This window comes from Falco biarmicus, chromosome 3, assembly GCF_023638135.1.
Source record: "Falco biarmicus isolate bFalBia1 chromosome 3, bFalBia1.pri, whole genome shotgun sequence".
Lineage (NCBI taxonomy): Eukaryota > Metazoa > Chordata > Aves > Falconiformes > Falconidae > Falco > Falco biarmicus.
In genome coordinates, this window is record NC_079290.1 from 29,699,946 (window position 1) to 29,722,378 (window position 22,433).

The 22,433-nt window shown below is 42.6% G+C and overlaps 1 protein-coding gene across 1 annotated transcript in view; it reads left to right on the plus strand.

Moving 5' to 3' along the window:
- The window catches only part of NIPAL2 (NIPA like domain containing 2), a 51,736-nt gene extending 30,237 nt beyond the window's left edge, over window positions 1-21,499 (plus strand). Inside the window, exons 4-11 of the mRNA XM_056331025.1 lie at window positions 632-688; window positions 2,711-2,832; window positions 8,860-8,956; window positions 13,019-13,154; window positions 15,572-15,660; window positions 17,390-17,453; window positions 18,793-18,887; window positions 19,201-21,499. Of these exons, the coding sequence (XP_056187000.1) occupies window positions 632-688; window positions 2,711-2,832; window positions 8,860-8,956; window positions 13,019-13,154; window positions 15,572-15,660; window positions 17,390-17,453; window positions 18,793-18,887; window positions 19,201-19,295 (755 nt within the window). The 3' untranslated portion in view covers window positions 19,296-21,499. The remainder of the gene's footprint in view (window positions 1-631; window positions 689-2,710; window positions 2,833-8,859; window positions 8,957-13,018; window positions 13,155-15,571; window positions 15,661-17,389; window positions 17,454-18,792; window positions 18,888-19,200) is intronic.
- Window positions 21,500-22,433: the final 934 nt, after the last annotated feature.

Here is a 22,433-nt window from a genome sequence, read left to right on the forward strand (position 1 = left end):
CTTCCATTTTTCTTCTTCCTCATTACAAGTCACTCTCATATGTTGGTTCTTCCACCTGCTTATTTGCAAACGTTGTGACCACTCTCTCAGTTCATACTGCTGCGCTTTTGCAATGGCTTTCCTCCCCTCAGTTGTACTGCTGCTACTTTATTTCTAAGCCTCTAATACATTGAATTCTAGAGAAGCAGGATTTCATCCCTCCATGAGGCAATTTGCCTTGAGTAAGTCCATATAGTGTATGGTAGGTAGCATATATTTATGTGTGTGTATATACATGTATACATATAATGTAGGTAGCAACATGGTGAGTGAACCGATAAGGCTGATCAGTGCCCAGCTTTCCTGACACTTCTACATATGACTGAATCAGAGCAGTTTAAGCAGTGCCTGCGTGGGAGACGGGAAGGGTATTGCATCTCTTCAACCATGCGAGAGCCTGCTGGATACATTTAAAACCTTACAAAAACTGAGGGTTGGTTGGTTGCCGGAATGGACTCCTGGCTGGTTATATCATGGTATGGTGCAACATCAACAGCCACAAGATATATTTAAACTTGGCCCAGGGCAGCTTTTTGCTGTAGTACTTGATATTCTAACAAATATAAAAAGTGTCTTTATATTTCTGTTATAGGTAGTGCATTTATTTCTGTCTTATTCCTAAAGACCGTGAGGGCTGCTGATATATTGGGTAAGTAAGCGTTTGCTAATATGGACATGTGTGTCGCCATATGCTTAGCAAGCTGTAACTCTCACGCAGCCCCCCACCTTCACACTCCCACTTTCCCGAGCAAGTGTTTCAAGGCAGATACTCACAAAATTGGGAAGAAGTGACAAAAAGAGAGAGAATTTTCAATGCATGTGGAGAAGACTGCATTCCCAAATCCTCTGCTTTTATAACCATAACTCGTTCCTTATGTGTCCTTATTGCTCAAGTTTATTTTCATTGTCTATTTTTGCCTCTGAGGTTGTATTTAGTGTTATCTTTATGAGTACGACACAATTTTAATAAAAACAATGAAGTTATTGAATTATTCATTCAAATAGAAGTGTTGTTTTTTTCTTACTGCATAGACATTGCACAAAAATTCAAGCTCAATTAAAAGTGACAACCTCCCTTTTGGTATTAATTTTATCACTTCAAAGAACAAATAATCATGTTGTCAAGTGTTTTGTTGGGAAACAGAGTCTTCACTGTAAGAACATGTCAACTTTTTGTCTGTGTCCAAGATTTTTTTTGCATATCAGGACTGCCCAGCTTGAACACAGTAATGGTGACAGACAAGCCCATTGCAGGGTTTGGGTTTTACACCAAGCCATCTTGGCTGGGACAGTGTACCTGAAGTTGCTACAGGGCACCTGATATTTCTGTGGGGTTCCTAGCATCTAGGCTTGATTGTCCATACTTATAACAAGGACAACTCAGCTGCTCTCATAAATGTTTTGGAGAGATCTGTTCGGTATTGTTCCAGGAATACTATACAATATTTATTTAGGTTTAGGTTCCAAGTTTGCCAGCTCAGCTGCTACATTCAAACCCCCCTCCCTTGACTGATCATGTTTCCCTTACGGCCCTCTACATTGTGTGTTGCTTTAACTAGCGTTCAGCACTGATTTATTTTATTTCTGTGAGTTTGACTTCGCAAGAAGGATTTAACAATGTTGCTACATTCCATAGGAATGAGCTATATGATGGGAAATATGGTGATGTTTTTGCAAGCACATAAATATAGAACAGTTATGCTTTTACAAAGGAACTGTGTGCAATAGCAGTGCCAGCAAAACCCTCCGGATGTGCTTTGTTTTGTATTCCTGAGCCCTGTATTCTATACCGATTTACAGGTTTGCCAAGAATTTTAAAGATTACTTAAAAAAAAAAAAAAAAAAAAAAAAAAAAAAAAAAAAAAAAAAGATTAGCTAATGTCTTCCTTAATCCAATACAGTTTATGAGCTCGGGATCAGCCCACTTCTATCTTGATACCTCGATGAACATCTGCGTTTGTCAACTGGCTGTCCACAAGGCAGAACTTCCAGATTTTTATTAAAAGCCTAATAATGCGAGTTTGACCTTGAAAAGACGCCTTGGCAACCTAGTGGCTGATCAGTCTTTTGCAAATCAGCCTTTTATAAAAAGCTCATAGGTCTGCAAATACAACAGGGAGCGGCCAAAATGTTGGCTTCATGACAGCTTAGCATAAGCATTGGATGGGAACATATGTGTTGTGCCTAGTGTTTCCAGGGCAGGTCCATAGCTGGTGCAGATCTCGGTGGCCACACCGACTTTGGGAGAATTACATTTATTTAAACTGGTTAATGATCTACCTGTCTGCCTGAATAAGCAGCTTGTCCTTTCAGTTTAGGATAAATTCATGTGACCTGCTTTGTGCCTGTGAGAAAGACAAAGGATTGCTTTCCTTTTGTCATGCACTTGGTCTTAGAATGGAGAACATTTGAAAATGCACTGCTGGGTTGGAACCCTAATTCATGAGCCTTTACTGACAGCTTTTTTCATATATCCAAAATCCTTTGAGTCTTCAGTAACAATTACACTAGATAGGACCACAAAGGCAAGGCAACCCAATTACCTAAGCTGAGATCTGATTAAACGGACTTAAATTGTCTTCTAGAAACTATTCCAAATCAGCTGGAAAGCAAGGATGACCATGATTACCAAATATTGTATTACCAAAATAACGTGTCCTTTTATTTCAAGGAGGAACACTGGCAGTAACAGGGACTTACTTGTTGGTGACATTCGCTCCAAATGTACCCCAAGAGCTCACAGCAAGACGAGTACAGAATTACTTAGTGAGCTGGCCTTTTTTGGCGTATTCAGTGAGTATCTGGTTCATACTACTCCCTAAATCAGAAAACCTGGGGTTATGGGGCTTTTTGCAGAATTATGAATTAGTGGCAGAAAAACTGCCTATGAAGATAAATAGATAAATTGTGTGATTCTCATAGGAGAGAGAGCATGGGTCATCAGCCCAGGTCCCAAGCTGAAAATGTGCTGAACCAAAAGATGTCTTTCAAGCTGTGTGCCAGAGGGAAGTCACAGTTGTGAAGGATTAACAAGAAAAGAAAAGTTTTGGGGTTTGGTGGGCCTGAGGGAAAACCTAAATATTGGCACTGATTATATTTCCTATATATGTGTTTATGCTACACTGTCTGCATGTACATCTAATTTACAATGCTTTTCTGGAACATGATGGACTTGTGTGCTTTTATAAATCAGGCTATGTATGCTCTTGTTACTGCTTTTTTCTTTCATATCACTGTGTTTTGTCCCCACGTCGTTAAGCCTGGCTGACAGGATCTTTGTATGGAGTTGAGATGTGAAGAGGCAGCTGGCTTCATTGCCACTCAGGTTAATCTGAACCTGAGTTTGAATTCAAATGCAAAAATACCATTTTGATTAAATTATCTGTATACAAACTTCAAATACCGTACATCATCTTTGATGTATTTAATTAGCATCAGGAACAAGACAAGTGGGTAGGAGGAATTTCTCTCTCTCTTCTCCTTTGGGATGCTGAAAATTTGTTGCTGCAGCTGAATGTAAAAGATGCAATATAGGAGCTTCAGAAGCAGCTACTTTTTTTCCCAGGAAAGTGACTCACTTGGATTAGATTATTAGTGCCCACGCTTTTCTCCGTAGGAATCTCAGTTACAAAGCCACGGAGTCGACATTTTAAGGACCTTAATCTCTCAGCCAGCCTGCAGACTTTACATACATCTAACTATCCATGAGACTACTGATTAAGCAGAAAGTACATGCTACCACCAGAAATATTGATCCTCTTGCTCAATTTTTTGTGCATTTTAAAAGCTCCTGAGAGATGGTGATACAGCTCAATGGAAAAAATCCATGATCATGCTGCATAAATCACAACATGCGCTTTCAATCAGGCAGAAGAGAGGCTTTTGAAGGCAGTGCCCAAGCATTTTGCGGTACTCAGTAGGGGTGGCTTCAGCCTCAGCAAGAGCTTCAGCAAATCAGCAGAGGGAGAGGGACATCTTTAGGAGGGGGTTCAGAACAGGGGTCTCCGTGCTCAGTGGAGGACCCTCCCTCTTTCCCACTGAATATCCCCTTTACCATGCAGTTCCACCTATAGATACTAAAGCAGCCTGGCATTTTTGGCACTGATTTTAAATTGCTGACTCACCTATTTGTGTATAGGTGGCGGAGTGAGAAAACTCTCTATCCACACCCAGTGACACCAGAAATTTCTGTGCCATATCCTGTTCATATTTTCTTAAAAACAACAGGTTCCTGGAAAAGGGCTTTTCCCCATCTGAGGACTTTTTTGACTTCATTTCAGGAAAAGTTAATCAGAACACAGTTGAATGCCTAGGAAGACTGTGCTGTATTCTTCTTAGGAGGCATTATGAGGTGGTGGTAGGTAACCCCTGGAGTTTCTTCCCCCCCCCTTCTTTCTTTTCCCTGCCTCAGTCAGCATCCAATTCTACATGTACCACATGGGTTGCAGGGAAGGACGGAGCAAGTACACAGCAAGTCTTGTTGACTCAACAAAATATCAAGCTTTATTTTTTCATTCTGCTCCCTGAATTCATCTGTTTTGAGCTTCTTCTCTCCAAAAAAGAGGGTGGAGTGAAAGGCATCACAACAGACTCCGAGGTACCAGCCTGATTATCCTGGTATGCTGCTGGCAGTTCAAGCAAACCCAGCTGTAAACATTCCCTTTGGGCAGGGATCTAGCCCTTCATGACTGTTTGTAAAATGCCTAGCACAGGTTGGCTACCAAGATATAACAAGGTGCAGCAGAAGTTGCAGAGTTTCCAGTGTAAAGATATAGTGAGGAGACGGTACAGCAGTATAACGCAGCCCAACTGTCTTTCTAAAAGTAGCCCCAAAGTGTGGTCTGCTGAGAAATACAAAGCCCCAGTGGTACAAAATGTTCTGTGTGGGTGATAAACCATTCCTATGTGGCACTCCACTGGCATCAGAGTACTGCAGAAATAGCCTCTAGCTCCCACATGAGACAACTTGGAGTCACCTTCTGAGACTCTGCAGTAGCACAATCATGTCTGAGCAAGAATAGCTATCCTAGCTTGGTGTTTTTTTCTTTTTTGTTTGTGTGCATTTTGAGTCACTACAGAAGACATCAATTATAGATGAAGCTCTTAGGCTTCCCTAAACAGAAGCATAGTGAGTATTGGGTTGTTAATATTTAATCTCTGTAAAATCAGGTTCAAAGCATTTCTGCTTTTCCTTCAAAGTGCCTAGAAGACCATCCTGGTTCACAGGTCTCTATGTTGCTGTATATCCCAGAAAAACAGTTGAGGCAGACAATGTGGTATTTTGTTCTGGTGCCTTCTGGTAATGCTTAGAAACATGGAAAACATCATGATTATAAAAAAAAAATGTTGATGAGATGTGGGTTTGAGGAGACTTCAGTAGAGATTAATTATAATAGCAAAAATGACTGTAGGCAGGTCAAGTTCCTTCAATTCCACTAAATAGAGTATGTGAAGTTGATATAATCTACGCACTTCCCATTCCTGGACTTTGTATTTAACACTACTACAGCTATCAACTATGGGAGCGAGCGCTGTTTTGGGTCATTCTCAGGAGGCAATAGTAAGCAACAGCTGGGGCACTGCAGGAGAGTCCCCATCTGCGTGAGGTCCTGTTAGGAGCCATGCACTCTGCTTGCAGCGTGACTCAATGTGATGGTCCCTCCCTCATCTTGTGGTAAAGATGACCATTTAGTGGGTCACTGAACAGCAGAGAACCATGGAAGAATAATTTGGCTGCTGGGCAGCACGAGGTGAGAACTAACTGTTTGAATTTCACGCTTAGTGAAAAGCGTGAGACTTGACAGAGCTGAGTAAGCTTAAATAACAACCCTGAAAAGCAAACATCAGTTTTCTCCCCAGGTTTGGCCATAGGACTGCCACCTCTGGCTCTACACCGCTTCTGCTTTTGGGGCTTCCCCAGGAGGCAGAAGCAGCCAAGCACACAGACCTGTGAGCCCCTTCCAGAACTGCCATCAGGGATCCTTTTATGTCCTTCTGATGGTTTCGCTTGGCTGTTTCAGAAGTGAGTCTTCTTAGTGGGTTCATTTGCTTTTAAACAGGAGGAGATCATAGTGGATCTTTATGGTAGCTTTAGCAAGAGAAGTGATGACAGGATGAGGACCAACAGAAGGCAGATGGACAGAGCCAGCACCGATGACCTGGCTCAGTGAAGGCTGGTGGTGCTCGGACTGCCTGCCACTCTGGGAGTCCAAGTGAGGTGGAAGAGGGAGTGGAATGCCAGAGCTGGTGTGATGGAGAGGTTTCAGCCAGTGACTGTCGCTGGGCTTGGTTTTGGATGATTGTTCTTGCATAGTTTGAAATCTGATTGACAGGGCAGATGATGGTGCTTCCCTCTATCAGCATTGTGATTGAAGTTCTCAGGGGATATAAAATGAATCAGTACCTGACATGTAGCTGACTGGCTGCCGTAGGGCTGCCTCATGGGTTTCTGCACGCTCTGTGGCAACCAGTCCAAGAGTCTGGGAGAGGTGATGGGCGCTCAGGTTTGCACTGGGGGGAGGAAACAGATGTCACAGTGCTCTGTCACCTGGTGCCATGGCCCCATGCCAGCCACAGCATCCTGTATACCTGTCCTGAACTGGCACATCATGGAAGAGGACACCTGGGACATCTCTTGAACTTCTTTCTCTAGCCTGGGTACCTTTCCATGTGGGGAATATTTATTTAACACAGTTTTCTTCTATTCTGTTAGCATTTGTTCACTGTCAAAAAAGCAACTGAAGCTATTTGGAGGCTGTTGTAGCTGCAGCCTGGTCATGCAATATTCCCCTCTGGCCCTAAGATGTGTTTTCCAGTGGCACAATGAACGAAGCTGCTACTTTTACTTCTGCTCTTGAGTTCCCTCAAAACCCTGTCGTAGTTTTCCATAGGGAGGTCAAGATGAACTCACCTGTCTGCAAATATTAACATGACTTCTGCTTTGGTTCCTGATTTAGACATACCCAGTGTTACACTGTTGAATGCAGCTGGGGGGGCTGGACAAGTTACTTACTGTCAAACTGAAGCAAAAGACTTTTTTGTGCAGCTGGTGGCCCAGCTTTCACCTCTGGGTGCAGGACCGGTTGGAATGATGTCACTCTGGAGGGAGATGAGGCCAGCACTTCACAAGAGATTGCAAAGATTATTAAGCATGGATAAGTCCAGGAATGCTTTTTTTTACCTAAAAGCAAAATGCTTTATTTATGCAACGCACCTTACAAAATAACCACCCAGCTTGCCTTTTTTTTTTTTTTTTAATCTTGTGATAAATATTTGACATTTTTTTAAAGAAAGATGGTAAAAAGTCCAAATTTGTGTTTTTAATGTTCTGAAATGCAATTGTTTCTCAGTTGTCTTTGGGAGCAAGGGATCAACGTGAAGGTAAATAAAAAATGAATTGAAGCATAACTATGTTCTGTTCATATTTTTGAACACTATTGAACTGGGGAAGGTGTGAGTGTAGTAGAGAATTTTAGTAACTGAATGTAGCTGATGACTGCTTCCCTGCTGCAGGCACTCCAAAATGAGAAACTGGCCATGTTACAGCTATAGCCACCACTAGTAACTGTTAAGGCACTGCTTTGGCAATTTCGTCGGTGCAACACCCAGGTATTTTTGAGCCTAATGTTGCCTTATGGTGACTGTTGGCTTAAGAGTGGAGTGGCATTATAAACAATAAAATAGTAAGATAACACCAAGGAGATAAAAGGAGGTTTTTCTATGACTTGTTTTGCTGGCAAAAAATGACAATAACCAGATTCAGCAATGATGACAATCTCATTTTCTGTCTTATTTCTCCCATTTGATTACTTTCCAACATGCACAAACTTCTCTTTCTTCATCCTGTCTCTAAAGTTACCAGGCTTCTCAGCACCTCTCAGTGCAGAGGTCCATCATCCCTGTTTTCCTAAGCCTTAAGGGCTTTACAGAAGCTTTTTGGCTCTTGCACTGTTTTCTTTAGGCATAGAGGGGTATTTGGGTAACATGGGTAGGAGGGAGGATACCCATGCTTTTGAGATGGCAAAAGGCAAGAGTTCCTAAAGGAAGCTGCAAAGAGACACATTAACAAGTCAGTAAATTTAACTCTCTGTCATTTAGTTGTCAGATGTTAGTGAAGGAGCAAGTCTGGACCATGCACAGTGAAGGTAAAGCTGTTTCGGCAGCTGCAGATGTCCTGCAGTGTGGTCTGCTAATGTGTCATGGAGCTTTTCAAGGCAAGCTCCTGACAGGTACCTGTGATTTGAGAACCACCACATAAAATCAGTGTTTTCCTCCTTACAATGTACAGCAGAAAGTTTGAACAAAAAGACAGTATTTGGGGGGATTTTTTTTTAGTAGGACTGGGGAGAAGGGCAAAGAGGGTACCAAAAATAAGCTTGCATGTCACGAAGAGTGGCACTAGGAATACCACTATAGCTAGAAGGAGAGACTGCTGTTCCTCCAGGTAAGTGCTGTACTCCATAGGAATTAGAGTTTCTGTAAGAATTATTGCCAATAAACATGAGTGTCTTTACTGTCACATTAAAAAAGTTTTCTCAATGCTACCAGTGACAAAATATAGCTATAAGTCCAAAAAGGAAAACTAAAGAAATAAGGAATGCTTGAAGTTTAACTTGCTATAGTAGGAAAGATAAATGACAACAATTGTTTGATAGCTTAGTCAGCTGGCAATAAGGTTAGTTTTTAGCAAAATATGCTTAATAAAGTAATTCTCCTTTGAATGGTTAGAGAAGTGAAAATGAATATGACATCTCAAAGACTTTGAATGAACCATTTATTACATAGTTTCACAGCTCTAACTTTCTTCCTTTTTATTTTCAGATCTTAGAAATTATAACATTCTGCATTCTCCTCTATTTTTACAAAAGAAAGGCTGTGAAACACATCGTGGTTTTGTTAATGATGGTAGCACTACTGGGTAAGAACATATTATTTGCTTAATATTCCTGTCTGTTACTTGGTAATTCCTTGTCAGTCAGTCTCCCCAGCTAGTTTAGATTAGGGTCATTTCAAAGCAGAATGCTGAAGGAGAATCATTGAAACATTTCACATGATTCTTGCTGCGGTGTCCCTTTGAAGCGAAAAGCTGATTATGAAACAGTTTCTGTGCTTATTGCTGAGACTATTTCTTTTTACAGATTTTCTGAAATCAATATGCAGTGTGCAATGCTATTCTGAAGCTTTTTTGAACTAATGCTTTAGCTGTAGATCCTGGGAGAGCTGACTGTTTGAAACTTTGTTTTGGACAGCAGACTAGTTGTGAAAATCAGTTCTTTAAAACAGAGCGGCTTAAGACTGTGTAATCACCCTGTAAACAAATGCAGTGGTATGCTGTAACTATACGGGAACTTTTCTTTGAATTATCTATGCCTGTCTGCATACGCAGCATTTCTTACTTTACCACCTTTCCAAAGTGGGCCACTGAAGTTTGCCTTCTGATTAACTTTGGCACAATAGCCAGGAAAACAAGGGAGGATCAATTTATCAGGCAGCTTTCCCTAAAGTTAAGCTTAAATCAGTTTTGAAAAATGTCAGGAGGCTATCTCTGAAGCCCCACGACTTGCAGGCATATATTAAAAATTTGTCACCACCCTGTGTCTTCTCTCATCCCTGTCTTGTCACTTCTCCATGAAATCTTGGTGAGACACCACATTTCTTTGCTTGAAGGGAAAGGTGCTTGAACTGTGCCATTGAAACCCATGGTTATATTTTCACTGAGTTCCGTGGGTGCGTGTATCAGTCTGCAAAGGCTTGTAAAGCACATTTCTAATAGAGCTGGTAATTAATGTTTTGATAAAAGAGAATATCACTAAAGCTTGCCAGTTACACAATTTGGATTTAACTGAATGAAAAACTCTTGCAGATTTATCAACTGCTTTCCTTCGGATCCCTGAGTGGTTTCTCACCCAACTGAAAAGCTCAGACTTTCAGATCAACTTTTTGGGACAGTCATCCCATTTAAGTTTCCCAGCATTAGGAGCATTAGGGTTTGTAACTTTGCAGATGCCTTGAAGGATTTCCATGCTCCCTGCATGAGGTAGAAGTGGAAGAGTCCCAAAAGCCTTAGGTCTAACTGTTTGACTGCTCTTGATTTGAAGGAGTGAAGTGTGAGTCCAGCTATCCCCTAGCTCCTAGCACGGAGCCTAGCCATGCTGGCAGAGCTTGCCTCAGCTGCTCTCCAGCTTCCAACCCTGCCATGAGGAGCATGAAGCCTCCTTGTTGCAGAGCTGGAAGCCTGAAGATCCCCAGATGGGCTTCTGCACTTGACTGCTGCAGCTCTGGGCAGACCCACCACAATGGGTGCCCCAAGAAAGGTCAACACATGGTTCTGGGAGACCTGGGCCATTGGGCTGTGTAGCCATGCGTGCTTATTTTGCTGTGGAGCCTGCCAGCCCTGATGCCACCAGTGGCAAAGGGACACATGGAGCCGCTGAACAGCAGCAGGGCTGCAAACCTGTGCCCCAGCAGGCACTAACTGTGGTTTGGTGGTCAGGCTGCAATCAACTAAAAATAGCATTTCAGCTGGTGGCTGCTGAGGTTTTGGTGAGCATACACAGCTTGAGGAAATATGTGTCATTATTTCTGCTCTATTAAGAAAGACACAAACAAACAAGTCCTGGTTCATGGGAACTTTTGCAATACTGACATTTTCCTTGAGCAGGAAACCCAGAACTGTGCCTGGCTGCGGTTCCTGCACTGTCCTGGTGCCTGGTAGTCCCCACAAAGCTACGCATAGAGCCTCCTGCCTGTTCCCCAACCTTTCTGCTGAGCAAAGTGATGGGGGGACTGACCCACAGAAGGCCCTGGCTGCGGGAGGGGTGGGTGAGGCTTTGTTGGGGTCTTAGAGGCATCTCGTGGAAGAGGGTTTCTGCCTTTTCTCCTATCTGCATGGATATATTCCTGGTGGAGGGTTTGTACAGATGTACACTAAATGTAGAAAGGCTTCTTTAAAGAGAGGGCAGCCTCTGTGTTTCACTGGGTACTGAGCTACTTTCATTATGGGGAAAATACAGCGGTGATCGTAAAATCTGCAAACGTTTTGCTTAGTACAACCCTGCAAGTTCATTTGGTGAGAATTACCTTACCTCATGTATATACTGGGAGTTATCATAAGTTTGAGGGGAAATATTTCAGCTTAAAGTGGGATTTCTGAGTTTCCTGCCCCAACAGCTGGGAAGTGACATCATTTGTCACACTAGCCTTGGGTGGGGTGGGGGTGGGGGAGTGTCATTTTATCAGAGATAGGAAAAACATTCTCTAGGTTTTGAAACTTATTCCAGGCCTACTTTAACTAAAAAAGATCATTCCACTTTTCAAAAAAACCTAAGCCAACCAACCAAATAAATTAAAAAAAGCCCAAACAAACCGTGATGCTTTCTTTTTCTAGTTTGTTAAAATTATAAGGGGTGGAAACTGCCCTTTCATCAGAAATAATTTTTCAGCAATCTTTGCCCACAGTTAGACAATTCATACTACTAATTTTCACCTGTGTTTGTTTAAAGTAACTCACCCATGTTAGAGTAGAAATCTCAATTTTTACATAGTCTGTTTGTTGGGGCTTAGGGGTATTTTGGCTTCTTATCATACCATTAGCATCACTGCAGGCCAGCATTTGACCTCTTCTGCTCGGTTTTACTGCTCTGTTTTCTAAACCACTCCACCTATTTTCTATTACAGAGCAAGAATTGAAGTACTTGGTGCAAAGGTTGTCATGAAAACAGTGAGTTTCATGATGGTGAATAGGATCATCACAAGATGTATGCAACTCTTAAACTTCCCCTGAACTTTTGGACTTGCTATAAGAAAAATGCTTGCAATCAAAACCACAGACCTGAATTCATTTTTCTTCCCCCACCTTTTCTCCCAACCCTTGGCCTGAACTTTTTGCACAGTGCAGCTCTCCTTGCCAATCTGAATTTTGCAGTTACAGGAGGATGAATCAGTCCACCGAAATCCAACACTCCTCAGCTCTGCAAGAGGGTGGAACTGGATCCCAGCTGGGGGATGGTGCTCCTGACAGTTAATTACCTTTCTTCAAAGGTCTTCTCTGCACCCTGACTCTTTATCATTTTTGGTTTCTTTTGAATTTGTTACATTTCATTTGCAGTAATCACAACGTACTTGGGTTACCTTCAACAAACCAAGAGTGCACTCCAAAAGGAAGTCTAAAGTACCTCTTGGTTGAGCTGTCAGCCCCTTTTCTAAAAGATACGTATTGCAAGACTTCTCTGAACTGGTGACATGTATTAAAATCATTGCCTGCTGTCTGAGATTTGTTTGTGGTGATGCAATGACAGTGACAAAATGGATTGAAATATTCTATTCTGTGGGATAAATCCAGTAAGTGGTCTTAAGAGCCTGGTCCCTGAAATGAAATGCAGACCTCTGCGTTGGTTCTCTGCTCTCTGTACATAACCCATGGGGAGAGTTAGGTGCTTCGGGATGTGATCCCAGAAGCCAGCTTTGGCCAGCTTTGGCCAGCTCCCATCTCAGCAAAGAAATCCTGAAGGTGAGGAGTTATTTTAGGCTGCCGGTGCCACACACAGGCTGCTATTAGGAGGTGTCCCGGCTGGTTTGAACAGATAACAAGACTTCACAGACTTCTGAATAATGCAACATGGGCTCCAAATTAGCAGATGGAGTTAAATAAAATGTAGATGTGGAGGTTGTTGTACCACCTCTGATCGGTAGCCCAGTGTTTAGGGCACATGCTCAGCAGTGGGAAATGGATCCAGTTGTTTCCTCACCCTGAGCTCAGCCTCTCTCTCTCACACATGGCGCTAAGGCCACTCAGAGTTCAGGCAGTAGCCCCGTAAGCATTTATAAAATCACATACTTGGGTTTAGGTGCCCAAATCCTAGGTCAACCTTTTGAAGTGATCAGACCTGTGGTTCTGACCTGGAACCTTGTCCTCCCTTGCTGGTGCTCTGAGGTTGGTGCTATGAATCCTGCCCTGATAATCTCTCCCTTTCCCTTCCAGCATCGCTGACTGTCATTGCTGTAAAGGCTGTGGCCAGCCTGATAACAGTCTCTGTGAAGGGGAAAATGCAGCTAACTTATCCTGTCTTCTATATCATGATTCTTTTAATGGCAATTTCTTGTGCTTTCCAAGTCAAGTAAGTAAGATTCTACTTATCTCCTAACCTTTGTACATGTTTTATCTGTCGTTTTTATTCAGTACTGATACTGACTCCAGATACAAGTTGCATTTAAAGGCAACAAATTCCTGGAAGAGCCTTGACAGATGTATGAATTGCCTACAGCTGATTGTATTGTTTATTTAGGCTTTATTTCTCTTTATAATTGATCATTATAGATGCTGCCTCCTTTCATTAACACCTTATATGAGGCCTTCCCAAATTTACTTCTAGTTTTGGCACAGGTCTTGAACTCATTAAATTACATTTATGTTTATGTAAAGTTTTGGGGGTTACTTTTAGAAACCTTCATTGCTGAATAATCAAATGGCCACGTTTACCCTCATTATACATCTCTTTTCTCCAGCTTATGCCACTAGTCAAACCAAAGAAGAGAGTTTACCCCAGATTTCTCCCTGCCTCTGCTAAATCTGCATGTTGCACTTTGCTACCCTGTATGTCTGTAACTTTTTAGGAAATAGTTAACTTCTGTTGTGCAGGGGACATCCAGGTTTTTCCCACTGGCCTCTGGCCTGTTAAATGGTTGTTTTATGCTGCCTTTGCAGATTGCTGGGGGTGGCAGCATGGTAAAATACGGCTTGCAGCTGAACAGAGAGTCCATTCCCTTTATGCCGGTCCCTCTGCTTCAGGTGCTGATAGCATCATTCAGTAATCTCATCTAGACTGCACCAGTGTGAGTCTGAGTGTTTACTTGCATGATTATTTTCCGGTAGAGGAGCCAACCCAGCTTTCTCGTGGCAGAACATATCATTCCCATGTGGAATCAGAAAGTCCATGCGTTATTATGCAGTGACTCTCCACGGCTGACTCAGGAACTCCCCTGTAACAGATTATAGAGTGATTTACATCCAGCTTGTCTTCGCTGGGAGAACAGCTCAGGGCATTTAAAATAGGAAATAAAAGCTTGGTAAATAGGAAGCCGCTGAATTAACCTCTCCTGCTTGCCAATTTTTTCTTTCTTTCTTTTGCTGGACCAAAATTAAAACAGACATGAAATGTGGCCGTTTCTTTCCCTGGGCTCATTGTCTCTTTCTCTCTTCTCTCTTGGACACATTTTCTAAAGGAGACAGTGTTGTCAGTCTAAATTTTTCATTTTATTTGTTTCCTTTCTTATTTTATTTGACTGTCATGTGTTAGCTCAGAACAGCCTGTGCTACAACATCCTCCTAGATTCAGTGCTGGCCCTTGGTATCGGTTTTAGTCCCTGTGACTAAGTTTGTTGCAAATGGGAGAAAATAATGAGGTGTTTTCAATGACTTCAAAATCCTGACTATCCTGTGGATATGTAGGATTTCTTTATTTTTAAAACACCATGGAGACTGTTCAACAGTTGCTAAAATAACCATGCAATTACTTTAATGGCTAAAACAGATCCAAGCTTGGATTTTTACTGTGCACATATATTGTACCAGTGAAACATTTAAGTGTGGTTCTTTTTATAGGTTTTGAATACACTCTGCAGCCTCCTGATTTTTCTCTTTTGGTCTGAAATGCACCGTTCACATAACAGAGTATCTGCCGGTGCATCCAAGAGTTCACACTCATGATTCATCACCCTGTGGGTAAATGTTGATAGCTGCGGTCTCCTTACAAGTGGGTTAATTGCTTTGCCTTTTTCATCCACTGATGCAGGCTGTGCAGGTTGCTCCATGGCCAATGTCTTGGTCTTGCAGCTTTGTGTGCTGTGAATGCTCCTGCCGTCTTGCACACTCTTGCTCATGGTTCTGGTGAGGATTTGTGTTGCCTTTCCGAGGAGCACAGTAGAGAGTTTCCAATCCAAAGAGCATAGGTTTGGAGCCACCTTCCTGGACTTTCTCAGCAGAACAGAGTGTGTCTGGGGTATGACTGCATGGATAAACATACAAATATGTGTTTTAGCCAAGTTGGATTGAGCAGTAGCAGCAATGTGGACTTCAGCAAAGTGAAACAGTTGCTATGAGAACTCGCGTGTTCGTGTCTGTGCTGGAAATCTACCTTTACACAACCTGTTTAAATTAGAGCAGCTTGTCCCTGGCTGCTTGCAGGCAGCGCTGCTTCCAAGAACCGATGCAGACCATGAGCAGTAATACCCTAGCATTCCTCCCTTATCTGTGGTAGACAAAATTTTTCCAATAGTGCTTCAAAGGACTCTCCAATGACAGCCTTTGGCCAGAATAATCCACACCAACCTTCTTGCTTTCACCTATTTGTTTGTACTCTGCAGTCAAAACCAGAAGGTAAATTCAATACACATGCACATCTGTTCAGGGCTACTTGCTATTGTGGTAAGAAATGGTCACACTTACCATTAACCTGACATAAAATGGCTTAACCTGACTGAAGGTGCGATGCACCTCCTGTGGGCACCTGAAGGTGCAGTAACGCTTGTTTTCCAGGTTCTTGAATCAAGCAACGCATCTGTATGAAGTGACAGCAGTTGTGCCCATTAATTTTGCGTTCTTCACTACCAGTGCCATCATTTCAGGTTTGTTTCTGGCCTACTACCTCCACAGAATGATTTTCTGAACATCTGGTTTCCAAGAATTACTGCCTGTGAATAGGAATACAAACCAGTCAAGTCTGTCTTCACAAAAAGAAGTTTTTCCTAAGTGGCAGGTGTTTAAATTCTGAAAAACGAGTAAGTTCACAACTTTTGAAGCAAAATAAAAATAATCAAATTCTAGCATTTCCAGAATTGAGATGTATGGTTTACTATGCCTTGCTGGCTTACTAGGACTACTTGCATCTATCCTAGCCTCCTCTTGACACGCAGTAAATGCATTTACCATGTGCACACCAGTCTCTCCGTATCGGAACTGGTAGAGTAATTTTAACAGCCTGGCAAACTACTCAAATGACAACCAGCTGTATTTCATAGTAGTTAGTGTATATTCCATTTCAGAAGGTGGAATTCTAGGTTAAGTGAAGGAAATAAAATGACTCCAAAGACTTTTTAAGCATTTAACTTTTTATTCTGGGTGAGAACTTTGAACTCAGTGTTGTTAAAGAGGGACTGCAAATCTTGGAAATGGTGCACAGCGTAAGAACACGAGCAGGGAGGACGACTAAGATGCTGTATCAGCAATGAGCCAAAATGATCATGTTGTTAGAACATTTATGACTCATTTTAACACACGCTGGGGGCTTTCCTGTCATTGCTGTGCAGGAGTTTCTCATGCAGAGCTGCCATTAATGAGAAGGGGAGTTAGCTTCACGCACAGATTGCCTCAGCACCTGTGTTAGAAGAGACCTACACTTTGTGACTGAGAGGAGACTTGTGCCAAAAGGGGGTTGCGTTCTTGTGACCATATGGGGAATTTTGGCCTTGTGCCTCCTTAAAAGATCAAGTACCTATTCAGGAATGGCTTAATAGCTTTGAGACTGGATATACATGCATTTGCACCAGGTTAGTTAAACCAGCGTAGGGCTTAGAAGAACAACCTGTGCTGAATCTTGCGGGGGTGCTCGTAGAAGGTACCTTATCTCGTGATTCCCTCATCCTCAGTTACAGCCTTTGAAGATACAGTCACACTTCAGCTGCACTAGTTCACACTCTGCCGTTTCTAAGCAGAACTACGCTCATCAGTGGTTTAAAGCTAATACTTGGCTGTGAACTGGGGCAGCTGAGATCCAGATACACATCTGGTTCTGTCACCTCCACTGCAGAGGTGCTAATTCCTGGAAGACGGGTGACCAGAAAGAGCTAGTGATCCTTTCAGCCAGAAAGATTTGGCAAACTTGGCTGCTGGAGGCCTTAATTTGGTGTAAACATCAGGGACACAGCTAGTTATGAAAACCTGTTCCCAGTTGGAGTTAAGATGTCCACGTGGTCTGTTGGAGTGGCTTAACTAAATCCATGAAGAACCTGTTAGCTATATTGGTATGACTCTGCCTGTGAATGAGACCTTGAGTTTGACCTGCATAAAAGCTGTTGCTGACAATGCAAAAAATATTTGCATCTGTGCAGTTACTAACACAGCACATGCTCCAGCCTGATAGACTAAATCTTCCCCAATCCCATGCAGTATCTTGAGAAAGCCTAGATAATGGAATATGGGCACATAAAGTGAACCCATCACAATGTGTATTAATACCTTATTTGGGATTTTTTTTGCTCTGTTTGAGCATGACACTGTTCCTGACCCTCCCAGCTGTAATTCATATCACTTGGAAGCTAGTCAAGATCTGCAATTCTTGTTTCTGTCACATTCCAGGGGTCATATTTTATCGGGAATTCCAAAGTGCAGCTTTGCTGAGCATGTTCATGTTTCTGTTCGGGTAAGTGTATCAGCCTAAAATCTGCACTAACGTTTGTACTGAAACAGCATTGCCTTGCGGAATCCCTTCTTTTCGCAGTAAGAAGAAACCTATCTTGTTATTAAAGTATTATGGAATAGCCATTATAGTAGAAAAAAAAAACATTAAAGGAAAGATTGATGTCTCTGCTTTGGGAGTTTGGAGGCCTGGTTTTGAATCCAAATATGTAAAAATGTGAGACACTTATGAACTACTAATCTCATGATGGAATGAAAAACCAGCAGCATGTGTTTCTCCAGCAGGAAGGATAAATCACTGCTCTCCACCAAAGATCATGTTATAGGGGGTGCTTTTACAACTGCGAGACATCTTCTCCCATGTAACCTTCTGCTTGCGTGTCCAGCTGGTCTTTGCTGCCACTAGGCATGGGCAATTCTATGGGTCGCTTGCCTGTGAGGCAGTACTAGAATCTCTCTCCTTCATCTTCCTGTGCCAAGAAAGACACAGCATGCCTGTGGAAAAGTTCAGAGCATGCTAGGAAGCTGTTAACAATAAATATTTGAAGAAGGGCCTAGGTGTTGTGAGAGCAGAGACCTGCTGGCTACCAGCACTGTAACAACTCTGCAGACAGGTGACAGTTACTTGATAATGGGCGTGAGATGGTTAAAAGCATCTCCCAGAACTGCTGGGGGTGTCTTGCCACTGTGCTGTCAAATAAATGGGGCTGATGGCTGCAGACATCTTTGTCCTCTGCAGTTGGACTGGAGTAGGTGAGCACAACAGCTATCTTGTCTGATTGCAGGAAAAGTGACAAAAAATGGAGATGAGCAAATTCAACCCATGTCTTTGGCAGGCAGGGATTAGTGGCTGTGCATCCAACACAGAGTGGATAGAAGATTTATCCAAGCATAGCAGTTTTTCATTGCTCCTGGCTTACAGCTTGCCCCTGAGACACACAGTCAGATGAGAAAAACAACAGAGATGTTGATTGTCTGCAGCTAGCCTGAGTTGTTAATGAAATTGCAAATGCTAGAATGCTAGCTTAGATGCTCTGTGAAGATTTGCTCAGGGATTCGAATGTTGTGGTCTCACACTCACAGGCATTTGATTAGGTATATATTGCTGAAAGTGTAATTTTGCCTGCGGAGCCTTTGGAACAGATAATAAAGCTTCGGGAGGCAAAAACTAGACTGAAAGGGAGCCCAAGATGAATTTATAGAGCTGCCAAGAAGTAAAGTTTCTTTATAAACTGAGCAGCTTGGGTTTGGAATTCCTTGAAAAAGATAAATGGAAAAAAACCAGTCTCATTTCAGATGCAGTGAACTGTTTCTAATGATGCGATGCCACTGTTATTTTGCAGGTGTCTCCTATCTTTCCTTGGTGTATTTGTAATTGCAAGAAATAAAAAAGAGGAGCATTTACAAATTCCTTTTATTGACTGTGGACATATTCCTGGTAAGTAAAGCTTTTTTTCTTTCTCTGTTTAAAAATGAGATATCAGATAATGGGATGACCTGGGAGAGCTGAGTCCCAAATGTGCTCTAGTCATATTTAATAAATATACTGTTCCCCTAATTTATATTCCTGTTCCAAACAGATTTTTCGAAGTATTTTTCAGAGTTTTTCCAAGCTATTGTTACAACCAGTCAAATGAAAACAATGATTACTGGAACAAAGAATGTTTAAATGATGGATTGGTGGGGGTTTTGTTTTATTAAAATTCTTCACAGAGTTATTGTTTTTGCCTTCTCTCACCCCATTTCCTCAGGACAAAAATTGACAGGCAAAATACAACCAGATTCTCCCAGTTCATGCTATGGCACTTTGAATAACGAAGACGCCTCGGTGAAAAGTCAAAGCTGAAAGAAGAAAGCACCTTACATGCCAACGACCAGGAGGAATGCCACTGCACCAAGGACCAGAAGCACCTTTTTGCTGGACAGTCAAGTGTATGTTGAACTCCTGTATGTTGATGAGTCATAGTGTTATTTAATCCTACTTAGTTTATCCCATGGTCGTCCCAAATGTGTTCTGAAGATAAAGGAAGCCTTAAGAGAAACTAAATGACTGTTAATGAAGTGGAACAGTCTCCTAGTATCCATGCCTCTTGAGGGTATTTTTAGAGTCTTAATTGCCTTGAAATGCAAACAGGCACAGAACAGGATTATAAAAATTCCCCTTTGAAACCCCTCAGATCTGTGTAGATGCTTAAAGACAAAGGTGGGAAATGAGGACAATTTTTTTTAAGTGACTTCAAAGTATTGTGCTATATGTATAATACCTTTACAAATCTGATCCTTCCTGTTCAGGAGTCAAAACTGTGGGTTTATGTATAGTATACACAAATACATTCACACAAAGTATTTTGTACTGTGTGTGGAGGGAAAATCCTGATTATCTTCTGCTGTCAGATTAATTCTCTTATCTTCCAAGGAAATTAGCACTTGTGTGAGGAGAGGGGAGACGGCATTTGCCATAAACACAGGCACCTTTGCACAGGCACACACTGGAGGTGCCCAGCCAAGGCAGAGCCTGACATTTTACATCCTCCCAGAAGAGTCCCGTTGCACTGGGCTGTGCTGGGCTCAGCTGCATTACCTGTTAGAATAGTCTAGCCTGAGGTTTAACCTCTGCTTTCAGGAAAACAAGGTTTTAGTGAAGGAAGCAGAAAGTTCTCCAGCAGCAATGGGGTAGCCAGGCTACCTCCCTTGATGTGTCTTGAAAAAATGCTCCTAAAAAAAAGTAGGGCAACTCTTGCCTCCTTCCTAAACCGCTGGTAATCCTGCATGAGGAAAGGCTGTGAAAAACAGGATCAGAAAGAGTCACAGGAACAGTACAGTTTTCCCTTCGTTAAATAGTAGCGTCTCCACACTGACTTGAAGAGCCAGCAGTGACAGGGAGCCATGGCAGCACGGGCTCTGTGTTCAGGTCTGGGAGGTCTCGATGTCCCTCAGTCCCAGCCTCCCGGTGAGAAAGCTGCTTCTGGGCACCCATCACAGGTCTACTCACCCCGGCCTGGTAGCACTGATCTACCTCAGCTGGTACAGCAGGGGTCAGACACCTCTGCAGAAACAAGTGAAAGTGCTCTTGAATAGCGTTCACATCTTGGACAAGATGTGAACCCAGAGTTTTAGGTCTGAATTAATCTGCAGCAATGGATAGGGGCCATAGGCCGTGTGTATTTTGTTTCAGTGGGAAATGAGGTCTCTTCTTTTTCCCCATTTAAAAATAGGTGCATTTATAACAGGTACAGCTGAAGGTCTGTAAGGCAGTTTCATTTTAAACCCCACGAACTGCACACAGAGCTGCAGCTTTTCCTGTGCCGCAGTGTCCCACGAGCCAGGGCGCGGGGGAGCTGCTTGTGAAGCTGTTTTCCAACACGGACCTTTTCCAGCTGGCACAGGATGAGACTCTGTGTCTGCACCTTACTTGTACCAGCTGTCTGGCCGTGGCCTTCCTTTCCCCTCTTACAGCTTGAGTTCAAGTTTCTAAAGCTTAAAATAAAAAAAAGCACATTCTTTTCGTCTGCTTTCTCCGGGGAGTAAGGGCATGCCTCTGCCTTTCTTTTGCAAGGCAAATTTAAGCCGCTTTCTAAGTCTCAAGTGAGAGCACGTGCTAAAGGTGGAAACAGGAGGCCTACAGGTTTTCATTCTGTGACCTGGGAAACAAATGGGTGAAAGGATTTAGTTTTGTTTCTTTTTCAAATTATTGGCCTTGGGCAGAAATCTGTTTCCATAACTCAGGAGGGTTGGAGGAGGTTTCTCTTTAAAGCAAGAAACCAAATGTAAAAATCTGTGGCAAAAGTTATTATTTATTTTAAACTACCGTATTTGTTCTTGAACAACACTTTTTTCCTTCCTATGGGTTTGTACAAAAATTAAAAGGGTTAAAATGTTTTCTTTAAACTCCAATGTAATTGGAATTAATTTATGGAGCAAAACACTGGTGGGAATTATGTGCAATTAAAAGGGATTTGACATGATTTTTGAGATGTGAACATGTTCCAACTAATTAATGCATTATAAGATCCGAAAAACTCAGTGATGAGAATTCATTACTGCCTGCCAAGAAAGGGACATGATTTGTTTCCAGAATCAGTTTCTAATCAATGTCACGTTCAGATTGTGCTTGCGATATTTAGCTCGCAAACACCACAGACAAATGCCTGCTAAAAGAAAAGCCTGTTCACTGGAAGACAAAAAAGTCTCTGGAGCCCTCCTCTTTAATAACGAGCTATTTTCTTGCAATGTTTTTCCTGACATCAAAAATGTGGGCCAGATATAAGCTGCAAAACTTGCACCTGCAGGCTGAACTTTCTTGAACGGATCCTCCACGGGATCCGAGGAAATCAAACCACGGGAAGGCGTGGTGGGCAGGCAGCGGCTCACGTGGTCCCCCAGGCTCCAGCTTGGGATTTTTGACCGACCAGAACCAGCAGGACTCGTTTAGTGCTTGTTCCACTGCTGGTCACGCTGTGGTGAGAGATGAAGTATTAACTGGCCACGGGCCTGGAAATGGGAGCTCTGGGGTAGAGCAAGGCCACTTAATTTTTGCCGTAAAATATCAGGATGCGTTTACCAAATGGTTTCAGCTGGCAAAAAATAAATGAATTTTGGACTGGATTTGTATTTCTGCCTGTGGTAGGGACCTGGCATTCACCTGGTGGTCACCTGCTCCTTGCTACAGCACAGCTGTTGGTGGCCTTGTATTTTGTGTGAGGGCACTGGTCACCTGAAACCAAAGGGGAGAGGTTGAGCACTGTAGGGGCTTGGGCTTCTGTGCTTTGACGCTGTGGTTTCATGCAACTGGCAATCTGTTTGAATGGTTCCGTGCTGCTAAAATCTTATCCTCCTTTTCCCAGCAGTGCGATCCTGCATGGCCTCTGGCTCTTTGTGAGCCAGTTCAGTTCACTCACCCTGCAGAGAACATCTGCTTTCTTCTCCTTGCTGAGATGGCTCTCTAAGCTGAGCCAACTGGGCTGGCTGGAGCGTTTGGTGGGAA